The sequence below is a fragment of the Vanellus vanellus genome (genome assembly GCF_965231255.1).
Source record: "Vanellus vanellus genome assembly, chromosome: 4".
Classification (NCBI taxonomy): Eukaryota; Metazoa; Chordata; class Aves; order Charadriiformes; family Charadriidae; genus Vanellus; species Vanellus vanellus.
Genome location: NC_138909.1, coordinates 32,143,750 through 32,162,072, shown reverse-complemented (window position 1 = coordinate 32,162,072; position 18,323 = coordinate 32,143,750). Strand labels below are relative to the sequence as shown.

Sequence of the window (18,323 nt, the reverse complement as noted above, 5' to 3'; positions counted from 1 at the left end):
GGGGGGGTCGGTTATTTTCATTGGACAACTTGGAAAATTGACAGGAGACCTTTGGCAGCATTTCAAGCTTATGTTTCCTTTTCAGATGGTTTATACTGCTATACAGTACAGCAGTAGCTTATGGTATTTGTCATTTTATCTTTAGGAAAAGCCAAACAGAAAACGGAGACGTCAGGTAATAGCCAAGTTATCTAACACTAACAGTCACCGATGTGGATGCCTAACAATGCACACCATAAAGTACAATTTAGATTTGCACTGGTAATGATGGACCAAGACCTATCGCGTCTTACACACCTTTTGGGTTAACTCCTTAGGGACGGTAGGAGAAAATATTCACTTTAATAATTTCCCTAAAGGCTGTTTTGAAGAGAAGTGCCGATCGGTTTGATCCCCCTGCCATCGCATAACTTGGTAGTGAGTACTGTTACTAAACCCAAGTGTGTTGCTGAGTGCACATACACCACAGTTTGTTACACACCACTGTGTGTTGAAGTAGGAATGTGAAATAGCGTATTGAAAATGTTTTGCTGGGCTTAAAGAATTTATGTATGGAAAGGAAGACAGGAGTTTCAGAGGACAACAATGCAATGAGAAACGAAACATTGTCACTTAGACTGTCTGTAAAGTTTTCTTCATGAGGGCAGAATGGTTTGACCTTCAAGTATTTTTATGTTTTGGACATGTCCCTAGGTAACGAGAATATCTTCACGTTGGTTTTTAACTTACCGTTATGTTTATCTATCTTACCAACTCTTATCCCTGTGGATGGGTTGCTTTAGTGAGAAATGGAAGAAAAAGCCTCTTTAAATAATCCAGAGAATAGAAGCCTCTGTTTTGAGTAAAATTAAACGTAGGTAGTCAGAGAGTCTATCTATTGAAGATATGAGAATAGTTTGAGAAAGGCTACAAGAATTATTAGTTTCCTATAAACTGATAGTAACAAATCACGAGTTCAGAAAATATTTTATGAATGTGTGAAACTAATTTCATCTACTGCTTTAAAGATGTCATCTTTTTGCCCAATATCCCTATTGCACAACACTTATTGACGTTAAATTTTGGACTTTGTTACTGTTTCCAAAACAACGGACTACTTTTCCATTTGCATGTGGAAAACATGCCCTAGCGCACGTCCAATTCCCAGCATACATCTGATCTTTGATAAAATATTCTGAGTGTTTTTGATATAAAAGAATAAGCTTACATTTATGAGGTCACCTAGAAAAATTAATACGAGAAACAATGAAATAGAAACTTCTATTCCATCAGTGATCTAAGGATCAATATCCCAATATAATAATATTCAACTTTTCAGGCAGACATTGTCCAAGACAAATGCCCTGTGGATTTTTTTATTATTGTTCATCCCTAAACTGCAACCCACTAGGGATTTTTTGTGTGGATAAAATAGATTTTTCTTTTCAGCATCTGGAGGGACAGGGAACAGAAATAGAAAGCCCTCACTGAAAGGTGTAAATTGCAACTCTCAAACGAATTACTTAAAGCTTACAAAGGCAAAGTCTAGCCTTTATGTAAAGCTTATTTCTGTGTTTTAGTAAGTGATTAGTTCTAATTCTGCAGCACCCGATTTCCAAGTATGTTTTAGATGTTCACTTTTAACTATCTCCTTTGAGCAACCAGATACAGAGTTGGTTTTGGCCTTAAATTGTAGAGTCAGTTCATTGTCCTGAGTGAAGATGTGTCTGGATTTTCCAGATTTGTAGTTTAGCTGGTCCATAGCAACTGAAAAATATCTGTCCTACTCTCGGTCAGTCCTGAAACAACCTGTAATGTATTTATTTTTCCTCCCCATGTCATAAATATCCGTAAAGCATACCTGCAGATCTGCCTAATGGAGCAGGAGCCCAGGATACCTGTATTAATCTGAAAAAAACCTCCATAGCTAACCAGACTTTGGAGATGCCACCTGTACCAGAACTTCCAGCCACACCTTTACCACCTATGAGGTCTGCTCCCTGGTTATTCCTAAGTTTGTTCACTAATCTTTAGCACTTAAAGGCTCCCTATTTTATTAAGGTACTCAATTCTGCATGCTAATATATATACACAGAAAAAAAAAAATAAATAAAGGCAGCAGTGACTGCTCCTGTGGCTAATCTAGTCTGCTCAAAACTTGTGGTTGTACTTGCTCTCTACCTCATAGTTTACTTTTATTTTTGTGTATTACAGTGAGATGTCTGACAGGTACTTTTCTTCAAGTAGAGGGCTTTAAGACAACATTTTCTAGATTTACTTTTTTTTCCTATTGCAACTGGAGAGAAAAAAAGAAAGGATATGAAAAAATATTGAGAAATATATAGTCTAACCTCTGTAAAACATAAAAAAGTTGCAGCAAAAAGTGTATAAAACTTTGGGAGTTGATCCCACTAGCCCTTATGGTTGTTTCTTTTCCACTATTTTCTAAGAGTTTTCCATCACATAATGTAACACTAAATATGTGTGTTCTATCTTTGTAAATGTAAAATATTACTTGGTTTTCTGTGTTTATAAGCAGCAGGACACTTCTCAAACTTCACTGAAAGCGTGACGCTTCCTAAGTGTATTGTGCCTGATTTTTATCCCCCTATTTATGTTTTGCTGTAAACTCCAAGTTTGGGGTTTTTTTTTTAGTTGTGGGGTTTTTTTGTTGGGTTGTTTTTTGGTTTCTTTGTTTTGGTTTTGTTTTTTTTTTTGGTTTACTAACACTTTCATGCACAGTGTCTCCTGTTCAGCATACTATTTTAACGTGGATTAAAAATCTCTTCCTCTGTGTGTCTCCATTTGGTTTTATTACTGTGACTGGAGTGCGAACGGTGCTAGACCAGAACCTGCAGCTGCTCTTTTGCCGATAGCAGAGTCCTCCCCTGGCAGTGTCCCCTCTCCCAACCTTTCTGAACACATTGCTGCAGCAGCTCCTGGGAGGTAAATCATGCAGAGGGGGTTTCAATTCAGTTAATGATATATCTATGTGTTCTTCTAGCCTAGACTTGCCTCTCTTAGGGGAGGGAGGGTTGTCCATCATTCACTTAAACTTATTAATCTGCCGTGACTGGGGATTTTCCTGGAAACAGTAGGAGGGGGAAGGAGAAGAGAAATTAAATAAAGCTGAGCAGATTCATGAACACTCTCGTGGGTACCAGTTCAAATAACGCACAATGTTCAGTGTGTGTCGGTATGTTGTCAGTAGGTGTCCACCTGTCACTTGGATGGAGTAACTTGTCTGTGGTCTCAACAACTCTGAAGTGAATTCAGATTTCTTCAATACACAGAGGAGTGCCTTTAAAATATAATTTTTTAATAAGTGGATTATTTCGTTCATAACATTGTGCTGTGCTGTGATGCAGTCAAAGAGAGCTAGGTGATGATCTGGCGAATTTCCTGTCATTGGCCTTGGATAGCTTCACCAGCACTTATCTTGGCAGATCGGTGATGTTTTGGAGGTCATCTATGGGTACTAGACAGAGATGGTAATTGGAGATATGACAGTGGCAGTAATTCCGAGGGTTATGATGCTATTATTGAAGGTCAATAACATTTTCTGATGGTTTGTGTTTCATAGTGCAGGAGCATTTTTTAACATGCACAAGCACAAAGGTATAAGATGAAACAAAGCTGATCCTTTAAAAATGAGAATTGAATGAACAGTGCCTGGTCCTACCAGGCCCCTAGACAGACACTCATCCTTGGGAAAAGCATGCAGGAATATACTATTGCCTGTACCTGTGTGGGCTTTCTGCAACGAGAAACACTAAGATTTGGGACTGACAGTTTCCCCTTTAAAGCAATAGTCTCAACCAGCTGAGAGAGATGAGGTGAAACCTCATAACAGAATATGTCAAGTCTGTTTTGTTACAGTGTCTTTCGAAGTTGTTTTTTGGTGTCTGGGGGAAGAGGGTTAGCTTCAGGAGCTAACATGAGATTAATCAGGAGGGGATGGTGGATGATGACAGAGGTTTGCTTGGGCAGCAGGCCAATGGGGGCCTTCATGGGAACCTTTGGTTTGAGCCAATACAGAAAAGAAGACTTGGTTGTGATGGTTTCAGCAGCATGTTCTCTTAAATCCCAGGAAGCAGATTGGGATGAATAGTTATGAGTCGCCAAAGATGAAAAATACACACGAAAGGTGTATGGCAATACCCATGGTGTTTTTTTTTTTTTTTTGTTGGTTTTTCTTTCTTTGGGTTTGGGGTTTTTTTTTGGTTTTTAAGCTGAAAACCTAGCACAAAAAAGGCAGGGCAAAAGGTACTGCATCAATAATTGATTTTCATGCCTACCAACGAAACTCTAGTCTGATTACACCTACTGCCTTGCAGATACTGCTACAACTACTGTGGACTACCAAGGAGTTCTTTCTAAATCCTAGCTCTGGATCTGCGTCCAGGGAAAGGAAATTTAAATCTGCTCTCACTCAAGACCTATGGTTCTAAGTTTATTATTTGGCAAAATTAACCTAGCAAGAGGGCAGCTTTAAAATGAGCCACAGGAAGTCAGAAAGGTGCATTTACAGTGGTTCAGGAGGAGAGACGAACTATTTATACAAATAATCAAAAAAGTAGATGATGAGTATTTTCTACTCAAGAAGGGCAGAAATCTGTGCAGCTTCTGCAGAGCTGTAGAAGGGAAGGATTAGCGTTGAGTGTGGGAAGGAGAACATAAATTATTTGACAAAGCTGTGTAGTCTTGTTTCTCTCCTGAAACGAGAGGTCATCATTGTAGCAACTATGTTTGGTTTTTAAGTTTTGTTACTGAGCCGATGTCGCTGCTTTTATAACACTCTTTTGGATGGGCAAAATACCCAAAGCTGATCTCCAAAACCCCTTTCTTTATTAAATGGCAGCTGTCAGAAATCCGTATGGAGCAATTGGTGCATGCCATGTCAGACTTTTAGTAAAGCAGAACTGGGCCATCCAAAAGTCAGTAGACTCGCTTTTGCCACTCAAGCCCTGCATTTGTTGTCAATGACTGGCGTAGTCATTATTTTCCTAATGGGCTCCGTCCTTTCTTGGCTGAAGCTTTGTGATTTGTACCACCCACCTCTGAACCACCAAGAAGGAGAAAGAGCTTGCTGTGAAATGTATGAAGGATCTGGATTTCATTACTGGATTAAAGTTAGGTTCACTGCTTATAAGGCAGACTTCATAATATAAAGCATAATGCTTTTTTATTGTAGTTTTAGTTCTTTATTGAAAGTCTAAACTAGTCATACAGTGATATAGCCAACTACTGTAATTTATAGTCTATTATTACTCAATTTCATATATGCAATGTCCTCCTATAAGCTTAACAGTAAAATATTTACGAGCAATTACAGCCTTTCCAGAAAGTTGCTTAGAGTCATCTTAAAAAGTCATCCTGGCAACTTTAAACCATGTAAACCACAGAATCTGGCACTTCCTGAGAAATATATAACTAATATGAAACAGATCAAGTGCCAGCAAGTCTTTAGATTGCTCTTCTATATAAACGCTTTTTACAGTCATACAGACCTACTTTTATCTTTTCTTTTAATGGAATTATTGCTGATAGTCATAAATACAAAGACTTAGTATTAAATAGCAGGTATTAATCCTTTTTGTGGTGTACTTTCTGGTTAGTGGACAGCCAAGAATATTCTCTGCAGAAATTGTAATCTCCGAGAGTAATTTCTTACTCCCTTTCTAGCTACTGCCAAAGCAAGTGAAAAATGGAAATACAATGAGTACGTGTGTATGTATGAACACGATTTGGAGTCGGCTTGCTCTCCCTTTGGAGCATATACCCTTTGGAGCAGTGTAACTTATTCCCCTTCTCCTCGCCTTCTTCAAGGCCCTTTTTATGACTTACAAAGCATCTTCGCAAAAACGCTGTATGAAGTTGTGGAGAACTTGAGGGCAACTCCAGGAAAGGGTATAATCTGTGCATACCCCTATTTTGTTGTGAATTTTTGTAACTGCTGCTGTACTATTCTCAACTCGGCCAGATCTCCTTTTTGGCAGGTTTGACATTTCTACATCAATTTTCCTAAACAACTTCCCTCAGTTGTAGTGCAAAAGGAAATTTGAAAAGACAGGAGATGCTCGTTTGAGTGGCAAATGAGCGTCAGGCTGGGGAGAAGAGGAGGCCTCGGACTCACCAAGCTAAAACCATCAGATCTTCTATGGTTGTTTTGGTTTGGTGACAAGCAAGAGGAAGTAAGATATGGGGGGAAAAAAACAAAACTGCTTTCCTGTGGTGGATGCTGCTTGTCCTTCTGCTTTCTTTTACTTCAGAGAACTTTTGTTTGAGAACCCTTTGGAAGCCTTACCCAAGTGTGCCCCTCATCCCCCTGTTGTTATTCAGGTTTTAAATACCAGCAGCCATGTAGCCACAGTGTCTAAAGTGGCATCTGCTTACACTAGGTAGAGTTTCTAATACACTGGTTGTGCTCTCTCTCAAGTTTGTTGTCTGGTTTTTTTTGAGTAACTACTTTAAACTCCCCAAATAGTTTTGGTTTTGTGGTTAAACAAGCCTGGTTCTAAGCTCTCGAGCTCCAGCTGTAAAAATGCCCCAAAGAACCAGTTTTGGCTTGGCCTGATTCCTGGGGGAATGAGTATTTGGTTCCTAGGGAAGGAAAAAAACCCCTCGTGTGATATTCACTTGTTCTTCTTACGAAAGGTGCGAGAACATCAGCTAGAAAGAGTTGTCCATTACTGTTGGGTATTTTTAATCAAATGAGAAATTTCTTCTCTGTACATTGTCTCGTTGTAATTACTTGTGAAATTAACACCGACTAGGAAAACAACTGCGGAGTTGCCTGCTCCAGATGCAGCAAGCTTGTTGATGGCTGATAAAGCGCCGCCTCTCCCCGCAACGTCCACAGTGGCCACACAGACCTCTGAGCCCCCCCTGCCCACCTCCGCGGCCGGGTGGCCACCTTCTGCAGCCCCACCAGTGGAATCGGCCCTCAGGCTGCTTCCCGCTTCTCCCAGGTACACCTGAGCCAGCTGCCTTAAAAAGGCACTATTGGTGACTAAAATTTGCCATACAGTTTCACCTGATTTTGTTGTTTTGTTTTGTTTTGTTTTGTTTTTTTAATATGATGAAGCTATCAAGGTGGAGCTGCTCACAGGTGGCTCCTGACCCTCACACTGCTCTGGAAATTTGCATAGCAATTAGAAATTCAAGTAGCTTTTAGGCAAAAGTTAGGAAAGTAATTAAAAAATTAAAGCGGTCCTTAGTTGGTGGTGGAGAAACCAGTCATGGGTAGGAGATTCGGTTGGAAGGTGATTTTGTTGTCAAAAGTTGGTGACATGGGGTGAAGAGAGTCCAAGTGTGGAAGAAGGTTTTTGGGGGAAGGCACAGCACAGTGTACGTACGATCAAAGAATCATACAGCTAATGTATGATTCTTTTGATGTTACACATCTTATCCACCTGGCTTTCAAAGGTTACTCACCCTTGCTATAAAATGTGTAATTTCTGAATTGTTCAATAACCTGAAGTTTTTGGAGGAGGATACAAGCATTAACTTTTGTAGTGACATAAGATCCAGAGTATAGTGTTTACCAATAAGGAAAGTAAGTGCTTCCCTCTGTTCTTTTTTTTATGGGTAAGGAGGACTTTTAAAAATCCTTAAATGAACTCCTCCTGAGCTTTAGTTAGCATTGCCAGAAGTGTACCAAGTGTTTGACTAATGACTTTTCTTCTCTTGCTGCTTTTGAGCAGGCATGATGCATCTCTGCCTACTTGCGAAACAAAGTCTTTCAGTAAAATCTCAAGCTATCGGTCTAACTCATCTGTAAGTCATGCAAGGTAAATCTTTTAAGGTATATCTACAGCAGATTGCTAGGTGTAAGCAAGATCTTCAGGCAGCGTTTCTGCATTTAAATCTGAGAAGTGGTGTGAAGTACGGTTGTGTGTTTGGAGTGTTTTGTTCACTTCTGAAACGATTAAAGAAAATGCACAGCAATTTGTGAATAATCTTAAATTATTTGACATTTTAAAATAGACCCTGGGTTATGGATGCACCATTGCAAAAACAATTTTGGAGCCAGTATGTTTTTTTCACTCCCCCCCCCCGTTTGCATTCCTCCCAAGGGAGTAGTAGGGAAGATGAAAATGGGGTGAGGACCACACCAAATTTCATTAAGGTGGCCAAAAATAGACTTACTGAAGTTATATCACCAAATATTCCAAAGCTTGCCACGTTTATTATTTATCATTAAGAAGTTAAATGGTCTTCAGGTCTCTTCGTCAGCACCATGGAGACTTAGATGGATCCACATGGGGTGTCCTGGAGTTCAGTGGGAACGACCCAGGGGTGTGAGGCAGAGCCTGGGATGGGGAATTTGAAGGCTGACAGATGCTGAATCCTGACTTGATGAGGGGAAAGTTTTATTTGTGGGGGAAATCAAAATTGCTGTTTTCTACATTAGCGTTCAAGTGGCTAATACATTGCCTGACATTTTTGTGAACTGGGAGCCTACAGTCACATAACTTTCCAGTGGTTAATGTAGTCTGGTATTGTACTGTGTCTCTGTCAATCTTTCCTGTTTTCTCTGTTTTCTCTTCTGTTGCCTCAAAGCTTCTTTGCGAGCAGAGTACTGCTGGAAAATCCTTTGGGAAGTCATCCCAAGTTTGGACCTGCTCCTCTCCCCGTTCTTTCTCCTTTCAAGCAGAGATCAAAAATTAAGAGCATGGCTGCTGCTGCCGTGTCTGCTGCCATTGCTGTACGGGCCAGGTAGACATCAGCTTTAAGTGGCACGTTTTGTAGCTTGGTTTAAGAAAGTTGAAGCTCACACAAGAATAACTGGTTCCCGGCAGGGTTGTAAAATCAACTCTTTCAACAGTAGCGTGGTGGTCAAGTCGTTAAAATATGTCCAAGGGTCCCATGCCCTATTTTAGTTTAGCTCCAGACTGCTACTCTCTGGTGAGTAATTCTGCCTTTTTTGATCCTCATGAAAGCCGTTTTATGGTTCAGTCAGTAAACTAGCTGTAAAAAATAATTATGTTAGACAGCTGACAAAGAATAATCTGCATCTTTGAGTAACATTTAGATACTTGAAGACGGTAACTCTGAGTTGCATCTAATTCTTTATTGAATTGCTTTTTAGAAAGGCTTGCTTAGACCAGTGGTCTCAAGTTTTTTGATCATGCACCTATATCAGTAAAAAATTTTTAAGCGTGCATCTCCAATATATTTATGTATTTCTAAATTATGTAAATGTCCTAATGTACTATTATGTACATTATAAAACATACACAAACCCAGAAATTAAAAAAAGGATGAGAAAAAGATTAAATAACCACTAGTTTAAAAATAGTTTCTATTTTACTTTATTATTGGTAAAAATAAAAAAAAAAAATTATTCTCACACCCCAGTGGGTTGTCTTGCACACCCCCTGCTGTGTGTCACCACTTCGGGGACTGGTTATTTAGACATAATTTCTACATCAGTTATCCTAGGTTAAGTTTCTCTAGAACTTACAGGATATTCATGAGGAGGTTTGGGTTTTCAGTGATCCCAGCCAACTTGAACTTTGTTGGGTCACCTAGTTTGCTTATGTGGTCTTTTTAAACGCTTGCTAGACTCTCCGAACCTAGCGTCTACCGCTCGCTCTTGGATGCCCTGCTCATCACACCTGTCACTAAGCCTCCTCTGCAGGCCATCGGGCCCTCCAGGAAGTCCACAAGTGCTCTGGAGTTGCAGAAGAGCAAGAGGTACTGTCCGAGTGCGGCACGTGGTTGGCACTGAGGACTCACAAGAAACCGGCTTCTCCTTCAAAGCCCATTTCTGTTGTCTGCACGCTTGAAGCAGTCTGCCTGTTGTGGTCTTTGGCACGAGATCACCTACCCCAAATCCTACTGGTTTTCACCTCTTTGCAGAACTAACCTTCACCCTGGTCCTGCCCATGGTGATTGCGCAAGTTCACCGTACTAAGCAGAGGTTTCCTCACTGGCATCGGGTGCCCTTCTGAGACGCACGGTGCTGCTTGTGTTGCGTCGTGAGCCTCCGAGGGAGGCACTGTCACTCTAAATAGCCGGCTGGAGAATGAGTAAGATATTCTGGCTTGAAACCTCTATCCAGGTGAATTATTTGCAACAGTTCCTTGAGCACAGGTAAAGCAGCGTGTTAGGCTGCAAAGGTGCTCTGGGAACAAAGAGCTGCTATTTTTCAAAGCTCACTTTTAATGTATAAAATCAACCAACTGGCATGTGGTACAGCAAATAACTATTTTAAAACTTATTTGCTGTCTAGGCCCTTTGTTCCAGTGCTGATTCTGTTCAGTGCACAGGACTTTTTGTTCTCGTTTCCTGACCGCAGCTATGTTAACACTGTGGAAAGCTGCTTTTGTGTAATGGACTTCGGCCTCAAAGGCAGAAATCTATTTGGGTATTTTTACAGGACAGCATATATTAAGTTGTGCCATGGAAGAAATAATTTGTGGGTTTTTGTGTACTTATTTGCATTTTGACAAGAGTAAAACCCTTCTAGATATAAGGCCCAATTATAAGTAGAGCTGAGATCCACTTGATGTAAAAAAACTTCTGTTGAATAAGAAATATTAGATCTTTCCCTCCTGTTTCATGGCTTCCAAGGTGACCTCAGTCACTAGAAAAGGCTAAAGTAGCCCTAACTTGGGGGAGGGGAAATGGGAGTTATTAGACACCAACAGACAATTTTAAGGTGTATCAAATTTTCCAACATTGTGGCATACCTTCTTTAAAAAAAATAAATAATAAATTAACAGAATTACAGTGATATAATGGAACCGTAACTACTAATTTTCTTTTGCCACTAAACGATAATTATGAGGAAATCTTTTTATGTGTGCATCCAAAGGGAAAACCTCTCCAGGAGTTCTCATACCTGTGCACCACGGATGAGGTTCAGGATGTGCTGCCAGCAAGACTATTCTTTAGCTGTAGTGTTTGTTTGCTGATACTTTAGTAGAGGCAATAATGGCAGTGAAAGCGAATTCCCTGACTTCCCTTTTCTTTTTTCCTTCACTCACTACCATGCATTGTTTATGGCATAAGCTGCAAATGAAGGTAGATTGTTACAAGGATGAAAGCAAACCCCTTCCTGCCTCCAAAAATGGCTCTATGTTTACCCATCATTTGCTCTCCATATGGGGAGAAACTCACAGAATGGTCAGGATTGGAAGGGACCTCTGGAGATCATCTAGTCCACCCCCCCTGCCAGAGCAGGGTCACCTACAGCAGGTTGCACAGGACGGCATCCAGGCAGGTTTTGAATGTCTCCAGAGTGGGAGACTCCACAACCTCTCTGGGCAGCCTGTGCCAGTCCTCTGCCACCCTCAAAGTAAACAAGTCCCTTGTTATGTTTAGATGGAACTTCCTATGCTCAAATTTGTGCCCGTTACCTCTTGTTCTATCACTGGGAAATGCTGAAAAAAGACCGTTCCCATCCCCCTGGCACCCACCCTTTAAGTATTTATAAGCATTGATAAGATCCCCCCGAGTCTTCTTTTCTCCAGACTAAAAAGACCCAAGTCCCTCAGACTTTCCTCGTAAGAAAGATGCTCCAGTCCCCTAATCATAGAATGGTTTAGGTTGGAAAGGACCTTGAAGATCATGAAGTTCCACCCCCCCTGCCATAGGCAGGGACACCTCCCACTAGACCAGGTTGCCCAAGGCCACATCCAGCCTGGCCTTGAATACATCCAGGGATGGGGCCTCAACAACCTCTCTGGGCAACCTGTTCCAGTGCCTTACCACCCTTAAAGTGAAAAACTTCTTCCTAATGTTCAATCTGAACCTGCCCTCTTCCAGTTTAAAGCCGTAGCCCTTTGCTGGACCCTCTCCAGCAGTTCCCTGTCCTTCTTGAACCGGGGAGCCCAGAACTGGACACAAAACTCCTCATTTTAAAGGTTTATTTTTGGAGATGCAAACACGTGTTTCGGCTAGAAAGTTGAGATTCTCAAACTGGCTGTGTTGCTGTCCCTTGTGAGTACATGGGACTGCCCATCGGGAACGGCAGCAAGCAATGCAGAACTTTCATCCTGGAAAGAGGTGTGCCAGGGAGGCAGGAGGTTGTACATGGAATACAGAAACCGTATAAGCCTCCCCCAAAGACCTTATTGATATTAGATATATCAAGATCCATGTTGAACATCTTGAAATAAACATCCATAGATTATTAGGGTTTTTTAAATGTTATTTCTAAACTTGTGAAAAACAAACAAACAAACAAATTTCCTCTTAAACCGTTGTAATAGCCATGTTATCCCAGTTCAGGTTGCTGTGGACAGGCAGTGGCATAAGGCCATACAGGAAGCGTATGATTTTCAGGCTGTTAGGGACATCCCAAGTAGGATATGACCTAAAATTTGGGAAATGCGATGTAGCAATACCATTAGTCTGAGAACGTTATGCATAAATTGCATTTTTGAAGGATTTTTTCCCAAAATGACTGGTGTTGGTCTGAAATTGCATACAACGTACCAGGGTAATGATTTCTGTTTTCCTTACTATCATCCTGAGCTGCCAGCACTGGGACGGAGGAAGGGCTTGCCAGTAGATGGAACGGTAGAAATGAAGCTTTGTGCTGCCTCATCCTAGTAAAAAAAAAAAGGAGCACAGCCCTATTGTATGGATCGAGAAATGTAAGAAAAAGAGATAGAAGATGACAAATTATGCATACAGTTTACTGTCAGTAAGTACATGTTCTCATTTAAGTTCAACAAAGATCAAGCAAACCCAATCAATTATGTCAGAAAAAAAGAAAAATATAATAGATTTGAGAGGAACGTACCCAATGAGTGTGAGAAACTGGGTATTAAAGTGTCTTGGCATTACTGCCCATCTAATGACATATTGTAATGTGTGCATAAATATGATGCTGAAAAAATATTTTAAGTGGCAGCTCACTTCATGGCGCAACACAATAGTTGGAAAGGAAGGAGAGCTGAAACCTTATGTCCCATAACTAAAGAGATGAGCGTACAGCATTGTATAGTAGAATAACTTGTTCAAAAAGCAACTGGCTCAACCAAGAAAGCCAAGTAAATAAGCTTAAACAACTTTGGGAGTTTTGTTTTCTAGCTCCATCTCGTATAACTTTCATGAAAAGGTAATGAATCTATTTTACTGAGGTAGCTTAGGCTTGTTGCCCTTGTCTCTGGGGAAAAGCCTCAGGAAGGTTGTAGCTATAGCAAAAGCAGGGTTTTGATTTTTTGTGCAGTAGGGTGGCTCCAGAAATATTTCCCCTTTAATCTCTCTCACTTCGCCATCTCTGTTCCAAAGAGCTGGCTGTCTTAAACTGCTCTGTACTGGGTAGCTGCCAGAGAACTTGACCTTTTTCTCACTTAATATCTGTTATTCGCTGGCCTGAAGTGGTGCTGCACATCCACGCATTTTCTTCCCCTACCAGACTCCTCAGAAGTGGACTGTGTGTGGTATAACGGCCGTGCGGTCTTTCACTAAGCTAAGTGTTCATCCTGATGGCAACGGAGATAGCCTTCAGATAGCCTTCAGTTTATGGGGGTTTGTGTTTTTTAACAAACTACGTGTGTTCAACAAAAGAAGTGATGTATTTAATATCTTGGATTTCCAAAAATTGAAGCTCTGCCCTAAAATTCGAATCGCGTGGCAAGAACGCGGTGAAATTTTGGGAGATGCTAGCAAGCGTGGGCGGTGACGTGGCTTTTGCTTTATCTACCTGACACTATGCCACGTACAATCACTTGAAAAGGGGATAGGCTGGCCTCGTGAGATAAACACTGCTGTTGACTCTGAGAGAGTACTTACTCTGAAAGATGCTGTGAATTGTTTCTGGGTAGAGGACTGCTCGCAGAAGGATTACATACGCCCTCGCTGTAACTTGATATGGAAATGCCTCCACCCCACCGCTTTCTCTTCTCTCTCTTTCTGTTCTTTTATTTTGCAGTTTCTTCTTTCTTGCAAGTCATTGGAGCACTGCTAGGTTAACACAAAACGTAAACACAGTTTTAAAAAGCTGACTGAGACCATGGGTTTGCAGTAGGGGTGGCAACAAGGTCAGCACTCGGTATTTCTTGTCTTCTGTTTCTTTATTGTTACACCAGAAAGCCCTTGCAAAAAGGCATATGTATTTCCCCTGTTCATGAGGTTTTGTCATCATTCTCATACCTGGGTTTTTTCTCGTCTCCTATAGATGTCTTCAGTCAACACATATTTTGATACTGGACAAAATGCATCATGTGATGAGCATGACTTAACATAGCTTGAAACAAGAAATTGAGTTCTGAGATTCAAGTTTTCTCTCAGCTGTGCTAATACCTTGCTGTAAAGCTTTGGAGAAGTGTATTTTGGTTTTAGAAGCCATAAAGCAGAATCAAGGCTATCATATTCCACTTGGTTGTGCCAGAAACCAACAGGAGTGATTTGCTCACATATTTTCTTTTTTTTTTTTTTTTTTTTTTGGTCTTGTTTTTGTCTTTAAAGATTTAGTGTTCTTAAGGGAAAATAACCTCACAGAATTCCTAGCCATCTGAAGAAAGCATTTACAGACTGTCTGTTAGATACTACATGACCTCTCCTGTCAGCAAGCTTCCTCAGACCACAGGGGACTTGTTCCTGACTCACGCAGTCATTCTGGACAACAAGTGGGAATTAAAATACCATTTATAAGCCAGAGAATTATTAGGAAAATACTGATGTACCAGACTGAGTCGGGGCTCAAGTGATGTTTACAGATGGATAACCTGGTATCCTTGGGCTTGCATGAGGAAAAAGTCCACCCAGACCTCTTGGGAAAGTCTGAGAGACTTGGCCCTTGTTACTCTTTTAGTGGTGATAGAAGTTACACGACAACAAGCTGTATTTCATTTTCAGTTGAGACCGTAGCTGCTCCTTTGGCTAATAACAACATGACACATAGTTATCTTCTCTAAAGCGTGCGTGAAGAAATTCTAGGCAGCATTATCTAAGTGTTTCCATGGAAGGATGGAGGAAGATTTAAGCATCTATAGCCCCAGACCATCTGTTTTTCTTCTCTTGGATTTTGAGGAGAGAGGAAGGGGCGTCAAAATCTCGAAATACGTTCAGAAGGATTTTCCAGTGCAAGTCTCTTAAAATGCCTTTTAAGTGTGTTCAGCCTTGTCTGGATGCACCTGATTTTGGGAAGGAAGGGGATGTGGTATGGATGCGAATATCCCAGAGTGGTCTCTGAAACACAGGTGCTCATTTCACATGTGACCTGGACACTCTTCCTCCCCTGCAGGTTCCCTGCCCACTGCCCTTCTGTGGCATCCAAGAAGCTGTCAGGACCATGTTCAGCCACGGGACAACCAGCTGGCCAATGATTTTTTCTTCCCATCTTCCCACCAAAAACCAGGGTGTAATACAGTATTTGGTATTTGGGGAGGAAGACGAGGAGGAATAGCAGAGGAATTATTAGGTGCTTTTTAGTCTCTTCTGCCTGTTTCCACAGTGCTTGTGTTATCTGGTGGGGGTAAGTGTGAGGAACCTGCTGTGAGCTCTGGATAAAGTCTGCACTGGCACTGGAGCCCTATGTTTTTCCCCAGGTCTCAGACGGGCCCCCCAAAATTTCTTTCTTTTCCATACATGCACTTAGGCATAGGGCTGTGCTGTGCAGTCTGTCGGAATTCTCTGTAGGAATTCAGGAGAGTGTGTCGTGTACAAGCTAGCATATGTCAAAGATAGAGAGGTGTCTTCAGCTTGCTTCTTTGCTGGACTGTTTTTGGGGGGCTGTTTTTGCAATCTGTTTCCCTTGCAACCCACTTCCAGGGTTATTTTGATTAATCTGCTCGGAAATTATTAAACACACAGTGGGTTTTCAGGACATGAGACTCTGAGTCAGTCAGGCTCACATTCTGCCATTCCTTCATTCTTGCAGTGTTGAAACCCCTTGCCCAAAGCTTGACAGCAGAGCATTCACATCTTGTAAACAGCATCATCTGTCTTAAAATGGATGTAATTCTAGGTTGCGTTAGTTTTCATCACGAAAAACTTTCTTTTTTGCTGGAAGTATTCAACAGGCAGAGGAGGAATCATTTAAGACACATGAAACAGAAGTTAAAGGTAGAGTTAGAAGGTATGCTTCTCATAAATAGCACTACAAGTGTTTTGACATCAAAATGTGCTTGACCTGAACCTGACCTATGAGTGTCATCGGGGAAGTCTGAGAAAGCTACTTAGCTGGAAGTTGGTAAATATGTATGTAAGCTTTATCATTCCTCTTTCAGTTTTCTAGCGCAAAACAGATGGGAGCTCTCTTCTATAACCTATTTATTTTCTTGAATTTCTGTATATATTTTTGTCTCTTCAAACCATGTATTTTCGAAGTAATGAATCCTGGGTCATCATTGCACAGTATCCGAGTGAGTTACAAAATACTAGTAGGTCTAACTGTGGTTATTGTACAGCCGCTTGGTAGAAGGTAAGTGACCTTCTGAAAAGATACGTAGCTCTATTTATGAAGCTGGATAAAAATAATTGAAGTTTGAGTGTTTCTCGGTGTAGAAGAACGTAAAGTAAAATGTTGAGGAGTTAATTTTGAAGCACGCATTTGAAGAGGCTTAGCACTTGAAAGGTTGAACATCTCCAGGGTGCAGCACTTCTTTGAAAGTGAGACAAAGATGGATCTATCTTTCTCTCTGGAGAACACCGCACCTGCGCTCCCAGGCAACTGTGTGATTAGAGGCTGTAATTCAGGAAAACCGGCGCGTGAACTTTTTCCTGCAGCCCACCATAGGTGGGCAGTATCGCACTGGAGAGACTTGCCAAGCAAGCTACAGTAGCAGCCTGCCTCTGAAATTAACGGGCTGTAGTGCCGGCTTCAGCTTATTCAACTCTTGCTTGAAAGAACCAGGCACGAAGTACAAAGGGTGTCCAAGAGCTGTCAGGAGTTTTGCCCTGAGGCCAACGCAATCCCCTCTGTCAGAGTGACTGCTTCAAGCTTTTCTCTTGGGAAGCTTCTCTCTAGGATGGGCTTCTGGCACATAAACCACCAGAGGCGGTCAAAAATCACAGGTGGTTTTATAGCTGGATTTGTCATTGTCTTTTCATTTGAGGTCACTGGCATTCACCTTTCTAGTCTTTTTGTTTTCTAAATGAAAGCTTAAGTGTCTGCAGTAATCTGTTGCTTCAGGAACTAGCATGCCATGTCATGCACAAGCCTCAGCATTGAACCACAAAAATGGCAACGGTGGAAGTACAAATTGGCATTACAACTAGCCTTGTGGCTAGCATCAGTGTGCTTCCTTGCCTGTCCCTACTATGAGGCTGCAGTTTGCCAGCAGCACACCTCAGCCATTTCTACATTTTTCTATCCTCCTTCTGCCTGAAGGACACCCTTTTTGCTTGTCTTGCATCCATTTGTGCTTGTTAAGTAGCCTCTTCTGTGTAAAGACAGCTGCTGGCTCAGCAGGATTTTCTTATTTAGGACATGATTTATGTTTTATATGTTCCAGATAAAGGCAGTAAAGAGGTGCTAGACTTGAAAAGTGATTTGACAAGTGGCGATGTGTCCTTTGGATGGAGAAGGAGGAAACTTTATTTTTTTTCTTTTTTTTAAGAAGCAACAGTGTTTTGAGAAATTCTTACCGTTGTAATGGGGCTCTGGGCTGGAGTGGGTTCGATGGCTTATGGTTGACTATACTGTACTCAACAGTTCAGAAGGAGATTTCTGTGACACTGAAGTTGCAGACACATTTTTTTTTTTTTCATAGCGGAAGCCAGTCCTAAACTACCTCATCTTCAACTACCGAGCCTGCTACTTAATGTCAGAGGATGTCTTCCTATCCTTTTTCTTTCAGTCTGCAACAGGGCTTTTATGCAGTTACACCTCCGCTGCCTCAAAATCTGTTGTTAAAAAGACTTGTATCCTAAGCCTTTAAGGAGTCTAATGTGTACCTTATATGCCTCCATTTGCACTATACAAATGCCTTTTAACATGCGAACGTACCAGAACGCAAGATCTCACTTTGTGCTTCGCTGGGTCTGTGCATGCCGTGTACAGCAAATCCATCAGTGTCAGTTCGGCACAGCTACCGCTGTTATCAAAAGCCTAAAAGCCTACAAATGCAATAGCTGTTACTCATTAAACTGAGCATTCAGATATAGTCCCTGAATCTTTTTTTTATCCCTTACCCAGAAAAAGATTCTAAATGCATCAATTATTAACCCTGTAAATCTGGAGACAAAAAAAAAAGAGTAAAAATCAAAGTTATGAACTTGCGTTTTGGCCTCACGGTGTGTTCAAGTTCTTGCATGTGGTATGGGCAAGGCAGTATTGTGCGTGTGCAATACTTGTAAAAACAGCTCAAGGATTTTTACTTTATGAACTTGGCCCAATCTGTAATTCTCTGAAGGAGCCCGGTGAAATATGCACGTGT

General features: G+C 41.2%; 1 protein-coding gene across 1 annotated transcript in view; it reads left to right on the top strand.

Moving 5' to 3' along the window:
- The window catches only part of PDLIM5 (PDZ and LIM domain 5), a 130,470-nt gene that overhangs the window by 86,020 nt on the left and 26,127 nt on the right, over positions 1-18,323 (top strand). The window contains exons 9-15 of the mRNA XM_082482209.1: positions 146-175; positions 1,836-1,970; positions 2,809-2,925; positions 6,756-6,950; positions 7,686-7,772; positions 8,545-8,700; positions 9,550-9,681. Coding sequence (XP_082338335.1) covers positions 146-175; positions 1,836-1,970; positions 2,809-2,925; positions 6,756-6,950; positions 7,686-7,772; positions 8,545-8,700; positions 9,550-9,681 — 852 coding nt within the window. The remainder of the gene's footprint in view (positions 1-145; positions 176-1,835; positions 1,971-2,808; positions 2,926-6,755; positions 6,951-7,685; positions 7,773-8,544; positions 8,701-9,549; positions 9,682-18,323) is intronic.